The sequence below is a fragment of the Centruroides sculpturatus genome, unplaced genomic scaffold (assembly GCF_000671375.1).
Source record: "Centruroides sculpturatus isolate CEXI.00-Female unplaced genomic scaffold, Cexi_2.0 scaffold590, whole genome shotgun sequence".
NCBI classification, from domain to species: domain Eukaryota; kingdom Metazoa; phylum Arthropoda; class Arachnida; order Scorpiones; family Buthidae; genus Centruroides; species Centruroides sculpturatus.
Window position 1 is genome coordinate 270,443 of NW_019384761.1, and position 8,993 is coordinate 279,435.

Genomic DNA, 8,993 nt, shown 5'->3' on the forward strand with positions numbered 1-8,993 from the left:
GTCGATGGAGGTTGCACTAGGCGAACAGGGTATAAGGCTCTAGTTTAGTAGTGTTACAGAGTATAATACGTATATTTTAATATATTTTTTAAAAGAAACAAAACAACTGAGACATGTTACGTGTGTTTAACAATGGGTTCGGAAAACTTTGAAAATGTTAACAACAGGTTTGGCCGAACCTGTGTGAACCCGCTGAATATCACTACTATGTATATGTATGTATTTGTGTATGTGTATATAATATTAATTCAATGTAATACATACAATGTAAAAATTTGATAGAAATAAATTAATATCTGTCATAATTAACAAATACAGTCTTTGACTGTATTTGTTAATTATACCACATTATTATGTTATTTATTTGTGCAAAGTTGATATTAATGCAAAGCAGATTTGCAGTCCTATGAATGAGGATAGGCATTTCAATGTTAATGAATTCAGTTAATATGTAATACAAAGCATGTCATGGTTCCATGAATTCAATAAGAATTATATTGTTTAATACAAAGCATACTGCTTCCAAAAAGTTACACAAGCCATAAGACCAGGGAGTGTTTAAAATAGACTACAATACTTATAAGATCAATGTTGTTATTGTTGGCAGCAATGAAGGAATATGCTACACTAATGATGTTCACTCCAACTCAAAAATTGATGCACTTCCTATTGTAGTTGGTGCTTTATGCACTGCAAAAATGCTGAATGATTAGTTAAGATAGTTGACATGTACAGTACATTGGAAACTGAAAGTTAATAGGATTGGGAGATTTTCAATTAAAGTTTTTAGTTTTGTTAAATAGTTCTTATTTTTAATTGCTTTAATAATGGAAATAATGAAGCAACTGAATTACAATATTAAATACTGTAACTATTTTGTAATTTTAAAATTAAAAATAAACTGTTTTCATTGAAATTTAAGCAAATAAGTTATTTTTAAATTTGTAAAGCTTCATGCATATCTAGATAATAAATTCAATTTGGCAGCTAGATCAGCATGTTATATCCAATAGCTTTAATCATCATTCCATCAACTCTAACCAATGTTAAAATTGTTTTTCACTATAAAAATATGCATCCGTAAGAATATTTCTACAGTAATTCTTTTTACTTCTATGTCCTTAATATAAAAAGAAAAAAGAAAACATTGCCCACTTGGATTTTGTTTATAAATAGGACTTACTATACTGGTGTAGTTTCTGATTAGCAAAGAGAGGATTTCTGATTATAAAATATCTTTATTTTCACCAGGTGAAAATAAAGATATTTTGTTTTACCTTTGCTAAATAAAGTCCAAGTAGACAATATAAAAAGAAAAATTACAATGATTACAGCAATTTCTTTCTTTAAGTGATCTGAATAAAGTGTATCTTTAGAACAACACATAAGTTTATTTTTAAACATATCAAAACAAGATAAAACAGTGAAATAATTGGGAAAATATTTGAATTTTGCCATTTGATGGTATGATCATCAAATTTTATAAAATTTGCTTAATACAAACATTGTTAATATAAAATGCCATTCATTCATTTTTAAGTTCAATCAACTTTGTATTAATGAGGTTTCACTGTAATAATTTAATATACAGTGGGTGATCGGTTAATGAACAGATCAGTTAATGAAAACGAACACTTTCACGATAGATTTTTATGATCGGACAACGAAAACTTCACTGAACAAACGTAAAAAGAAGTGACAGAAATAGCAAATACTGATTGATTTTCCTTTGTCTTCAGGTAACAATTCAAAACTTTTCAGAGCGCGGGAGACGTCAACGTCGACACTCAACCTGATATATACTGATCAGATAGTATTCCTCAAACTTTGAAATACTTCCTTGTAATTCCAGCCTTTTATTTTAGTGACAAACAATTCTTTTATAGTATTCGCAAGACTGTCGGGCGAGCACTCATTAAGTTTTGTGTTGGTTTTTATTTTCGAAAGGTGAGAGTATAATAGCAAAGGTAGAGAGTGGGCAGAAGATGTCTGATGTTGCTGGGCAGTATGGCTTGAACAAATCTACAGTAGGGCACAGTTCAATCTTATCTAAGAAAGATACTGTATATCAAGAAGGCTCAAGCAGCTAAAGGAGTAACAAATATCACATCTGAGAAATAAAGAACATTGAAGAGCTCATAATGGAACCTGAAACATATCTGATAACAGAAGAACGCCAAGAACTCTTGAATGAAGAAATCAAGAAACTCAGCAAGATATGTTTTATTCTGAAAAAAGGATTAATACCGATATCTGCTATTAATTAAAGAACTTTTGGAGAAGTGGGGGATGTCAGATCAACAGTCTTAGTATGGCATACAAACCAGGTTGAGGTTAATAGTCTTGGGGATCTCTACAATTACAATGCTATTAATTCTGAAAATCCTGAAGAAGAGAGAAAAGCAATCGACATTAGACACATAATTTAACCCCCACAAACAAAAAAACATGACTAATAAAAATGCAAGTCTGTGTATATATGTATTTTTATTATTACATATAAATAAATGTAGTAAGAAAGTATGTACAGTCGACCCCCTATAACACGGTAGATATGTTCCGGTTTTTATGAAATCCATTTTCCTTAAATACATGAGCTAATCACAGCCTGGCATGTATGCAGTTTACGGACTACAACTGTTTGAAAGGTTTTCTTCCATAAAATTAATCGATTCTAGACTAATTTGACTTAACATTTCCAAAACACGTATAATTTTTTGGAAATAATACATATAAACTATGCTATAAACAAAAAATTGTTGGATTACTTACTGAGTGTGCACCGTTCGACGACGCCATTGCTTAAGCTTGTTTTCGTGGTGGAGCAAATGGCAGGCACATTTTCTGATAAGTTATTTTTCTGCGAAAAATTCGTTGAACTTTGGAGACATCATTAATAGAAATAATTTTTATGGCCGTTAAATAATAAATGGTTTTTAGTAGGTCTGCTGCTCATTTAAACTCAATGGTTTGTGCAATATCCGCTATTGGTCTAGATTCGACCAATCCTGTTGCGACATGAGTCGGTGATGACGTTTCACTGAATTATACGAGTCTCTTTTAGTGTGTTTATACGAATACAGTCGCAATTTTTTCGCTGTCATATAGGAATCCGAACTATATGAACCTGTTTTATAGGGGGGGATCTACTGTATTTTTTATTTTTTGGGGTCTCCAGAACAAATTAATCAAATTCCCATACAAACCTATGGTAAATTGATAATTGGTTAACGAAAAATTCAGATAGCGAACAAAGTCTTGGAACAGATTATGTTCATTAACCAATCACCCACTGTACTCCTATCAAACTTTTGTATTATGTAATGATAAATCACATTTACATACCTCAGGCTTCTTGACAGATTTGTTATCTAATTGAGGTGACAGTATAATTTTACGTGGCCTTCCACGTTTTCTTTTAACAGGCGCACTTACATTTTCACTATTATTTTTATCTTGATCATTTGATTGTTTATTGCAATTTTCTAATGGTTTTTTTGTTTCCAATAATGCTGGAAAATAAATATATATTTTACATAATATTACAATTATAAAATTTAAATTATTATAAAAAAATATATATTAATATCATTGATTTAAGAAATTACCAATATTTAAAAACAACTTTTATTTTATTTCTAAATATACAGAATTAAATTTACTAATGTTAAAAATAATTAATTAATTAATAAAATTAAAATAAACATTTACATTTGTGCCTTATTGTCATGAGTTGATAACTTAATCATTAGTAAATTTACAAATTTCACTAATTATTAAAAGTTATCAATATATAATAACATTTATCTGTAATCCAAATTCTCAAATAGTAATTAAATAACTACTCAATTCTAATCCCCAAAACGTTTTAATTAAATTATTATTTGGTAATTTTATTATGTCAGATTTATAAACTTTTGCACCAAATTTTGCACAGCAGCAAATATTTTCTTGAAACCAATAACAAATATTTTCTTGAAATTTTATTTTTTTTTGGAAATAAAACTATACAGTAGAAGCTTCATATTCACAGAGATTATATTCCATAAAATTTCTGAGAATGTGAAAACGACAAATACAGGAAAATAAAAACATGTTTTTCAAATAAAGAAATTTTGCTGTTAAATTTTCTAATCATTTTATAATGTACTGTACCTTGTGGTAGAATCATTTCTGATGAAATCATGAACAATCATAGCTGCTGAATTTCTTTCTTGTAAACAATCTAGTGCTTCAATTTTATCTTTAAAGACCTCAATTTCTTTGGTCTTCTTGATATTTTGCCAGTAGTCTTTTTTGTTTAGAAGTTACTGTTAATATNTAGATTTCTATTATAATTAACTAACTTTGTAAAATAATTTTTTAATAGTAAAATGGTAAAAAAAATCAGTTTAAATAGTTTTAGTTTTCTTCTAAATTGTCCTTTGATTTAATTTATTTTTGTAAATTAATACACAAAACACCCTTAAAATTTATCAAAACAAAAATTAAATTAACTAATTTTTTCAAGCATATTAAATGGTTATTCATCAGGCTATTTGAAAAATTTGAACAAACAAAAATTCAAACTACTATTTAAATGTAATGGAACATAAATACAATTAGTTGCAAATGTTATGCATTACATTAGTTGAGTTAAATTTCTGTTTTGCTAAATTTTAAAGGTGATTGGAGTGTTAACTGTCATTTCATCCAGTATTTCAGATATATATTTATTTCTGTAGCTGACAATGAACCAATAAGTTTAAAAGTATTTATATTTTAATAAAAATTTTGAATGCTTGCATTTTAAACTATGATTTTATCATTTTACTATTAACTATGTGGTTCAAATATCATAAATATATGAAACACACAAATAAAGAATGTGTGAATAAGAAACTTCTACTGTAGACTGCTAGAAGTTGCTGCGATTCTTTATTTAATTAATTATAAAGTTTTAATGATTTTAAGGTTTATTTAATAAATTTCTTAAATTTTTCTTTCTTATAATTTTTTTTGTTTAAAAAATGTTAAAAAAATAATTAGTATTTAAACAATATATAATACTCAATATTTTTTACTTGAATTCACTAACTTTCAGTAATGTGACAAAAAATTATAAAAAATAAATATCATATTTCCTTGATTCTGAGACACATCATTTTAAAATTAAATTTTAAGATCTTTTTTTAATGAAAGAGAAATTTTAACATAATTGACTTAATAAAGTTTTTTAAGTAACAGGTTAGTAAAACAATATAAAATGACACAAAATAGATAATATTTTATAACTTTATTTCCATGCTCTATTGTACATGTTAAAAGAAAAATTATTGCAAGCAACATAATGTCATCTTAAAGCCATTTTAAACATTAAAAAGGAATTTGAAATAAATATCTGTTACCAGCAGAACTTATGTTACATTAAGCAGAATGTTGGTACACAATGCACCAAATGATCTATTTGCAATGACTACTGATTGTTGTTTGCAGTTGGAAAGTAAGATACATTTCTATTTGTCTAAAATAGAAATGAGTTTTAAGAAAAAAATGTGTCTTTGAATTGAGGAACTATGTAAAAATATATCATTTTTAAATGTTTGATATATATTTGTTGTTTTATTTAAAAAGTAACAATGACAGCAGCAGTTCTTACCTATTTTTTTCCCATAGGGAACTGAATATCCTACTTTCAATTCCTCTCCTGCAATTATATCCCTTGTTGTACTAAAATAAATACTTTTGTTTAGTTGGTAGGCAATAAAATTTTTATCTTCTTCATCTTTAATTGATAAAAGACACATCCAATTGCATCTATTTTCATCAGTTGTATCAAGAATATTGAAATGACCATCTTTTGAAAATATCTGTTTTTAAAAGTTTTAAAATTAATTCTTATTTTTAAAATAATTTNTATTTATTTTTTCATTTCTCTAAAGCAGTGGTTGGCAACCTTTCTGACCTCACGGACCACTAAACTCACAATTTTGGATCCTGCGGACTACTATCATGAATTTTTTAAATGATACAAAATCTGCAGAATAATGATCATAAAAGTTCAGTTTTACTATATTAATATGAAACTTACATGTTTAATTATAACAAATTAATGCAAGCCTAAAGTTCATTGCTGCTTGTTTGAAATAAGTTTATGGATTCTTAGTGCTTTTCCACAAAGGACGACAATCGCACTTACAATATTGTTTATTTTTTATTACTTATTGATAATGGTCACTTTGTATTTGGTTTTAGATTTGAATAAAAACCCCCAATTAGTGAAAAAAGAACTAAGCATTTTGCATTTCTTTCGTAATACTTTGCGTAACCTTCAGTTGATCAATGTCCAAATTTCTCCACAGACCACCAGTTGCTGACCACTGCTCTAAAGAATAGAATAATTGTTGTAGTTATTACACCAACTATTCTATTTTTGATTTACTTCTGTTTAGACAGTATTTTTTATATTAAAAATCTCTTTGCTTAACATTAAGTCTCACAATTCATCTTCAGAGCAATTGTTTCTACTTTTAATATTTCAAATTTCTTTATCTTAATTCCATATTTCAAACTTAAATTTTCTTTTTGTTTGCTTATCTTGCACATTCTTTTTTATTTGTCTGTTATCAAGAATAAAGAAATGTTGCAGATGAATAAAACAAGAATACATGAGATAAACAAACAAAATTAAAATTTAAAATCAAAATATAAAATTAAGATTAAAGAATTAAAAATAATAATAATAATAAATAAATGTTAAATAAAAAATTAAATTTGAAATATTTAGAATAAAAATGATCTCTCTGAAGATTAACTGAAAGATTTGAATGCTAAGTGAAAACAAATTAAAATATTACCACAGCAAAAATGGGTTAAGATTATAAAATAATATAAAAAAATATGGTTAATTACCTGGACTTCTGGTAATTCTTTCTCCATATCTACATCAATTCCACTATCACCTTGTAATGAATGAACAGATTCCTGTTCCATTTCATTCGTTTCATTTTCTAAATTATCCTTTGGAGTATTATTTTCCATATTGTTAACAGTTTCTTTCTCATTATTTTCTGATGTTTCATTTTCACTTCTAAGTTCAGATTGTTTTTCATTAGGTTTTGAATTTTTAATGATTGTTTTTCTTTTCATAAAGTGTCTTTCTTTCAGTAATAATTTTTCTTCTGCTCTTTTCCTACCTCTTTTATTGCTTGTTGGCTTATAATGATTTTGTAAATGTCTGGCAAATTCTATACAGTCAAAAAATTCTGAAGTACATTGAGAACATGTCCACTTTTGTTGTTCTTTTGTAATTCCTAATTCTCTTGCACCCAAATTTTTAATATGTATATCATTAACATTTGTTTCTTCATTTGTAGTTTCCTGCAAAAGTTAAAAAAGTATTCATTTTAATTAATAAAAATTATTGAATGTGAATATTTTTTTAGTTGCTCCATTTTTTGTATGTAAAAATTCTAAAATAACATTTTTACTGATTTACTGATGAAGCTTCTACTTTATAATAAAGTTTGATTGTCTTTAGCTGTCCAACTCCAGCTTCTCACATTAAGATACTCACTCCTTCATTTTACATTTTATAATAATGCTTCATATAAACAATATTAGTTTTATGTATCAAATCACAAAAAAAAACATTTGACCAAGGATAAGGGAAGGCAGCATAGGCTAAGACGACGTTATGGACAACAAACAATAAAAAGTATTAAAAGTCAAATTTAAATTTTACAGAATTATTGAATACAGTATGCGCCATTATAATTATCTTAAAAATATTATCAAAAATCTAAGTTAAATAAAATTTTTCCACTATAATTTTTAAATGCAATTAAAACTTAAAAATCTTCATTAATATATAAATGGAATAGTAGACATTTTAAGAGAAAATATGCCACATTAAATCAACTTATAATTATTTATATTACTAGGAAACTAACATTGTATATGTATGTGTATATGCAATAGTGATATTTGAAATATTTAACAAAGGATTTGCTAACAGAAAATTTTTCCTTAACAATTTTTTTTCACTCAAATGGTGCATTAGCAACATTAGTGCAAAAACTGATGTTAAGATATCGATATAAATAAAAAAGATGCGTTTGCAAAATTAAATCAGTTAAAATTTAACATTGTTTATGCCAGAACTATATTTTTTTGATAAATAATAAAAAAAGTGTTCAAAATAATTTATTTTGTACATATTTTAATATTTTTCATTCAAAATATTTTATAAACATAAAAATTGGCATTTTTTTAATCAGAAAAAGTCATAGGAAAAGCAGGTTTAACTGCTTTCCTTATGACTTTTTCTCAAGAAAAAACTTTTCTAAATCATTTATTTTATCATTAGGTATTATTATAATAATAGACAGATGTCATCGTCTCTCAAAATACAATATCTTTTTTATTTCGCTGTTGATAGCCCGACACATGCTCCGCAGCCATCTTGTATTTTCTCGCGCGCGTGGGATTGTGGGATCTCTCTTATGACTGGATCTAGTTTCGAGAACTCTCTCGAGTCGATCGCGAGTGAACCTCGTTTTAGTCGAGATTGAAACGGTCGATGGTGGTTACATTAGGCGAACAGGGTATAATACCCCGTTCGCACCGAGCATTTCGATCTAGATTGTGACTAAGGTCGGAGAGAGAGTTCCGTGGTGCGAACGCTCTCGACCGTTTCAATCTCGACTGAAACGAGGCTAAATCGCGATCGACTGGAGAGAGTTCTTGAAACTAGATTCAGTCATAAGAGAGATCCCACAATCCCACGCGCGCGAGGAAATACAAGATGGCTGCTGAACACGTCCGGCTATTGACAGAAAAATAAAAAAGACATCTGGAGAGGATGACATCTGTCTATTATTAGATATACGGCAAGAAAAAGTATTTATTTCTAACCAAAACTTCCATTTTGTTTGTTGGTGTTCGTGACTTACCGCGTAGTTATGTCAATTTTATCATCGCGTGTAATAGCCGGGTTCTTCTCAAGCGAGTTA

At 27.6% G+C, this 8,993-nt stretch overlaps 1 protein-coding gene across 1 annotated transcript in view; it reads right to left on the reverse strand.

Annotated features, from left to right (window-relative positions):
- Positions 1-7,355, reverse strand: part of LOC111628801 (zinc finger protein 226-like) — a 48,052-nt gene extending 40,697 nt beyond the window's left edge. The window contains exon 1 of the mRNA XM_023372646.1: positions 6,892-7,355. Within this exon, the coding sequence (XP_023228414.1) occupies positions 6,892-7,128 (237 nt within the window). The 5' untranslated portion in view covers positions 7,129-7,355. The remainder of the gene's footprint in view (positions 1-6,891) is intronic.
- Between the last annotated feature and the right edge of the window lie 1,638 nt (positions 7,356-8,993).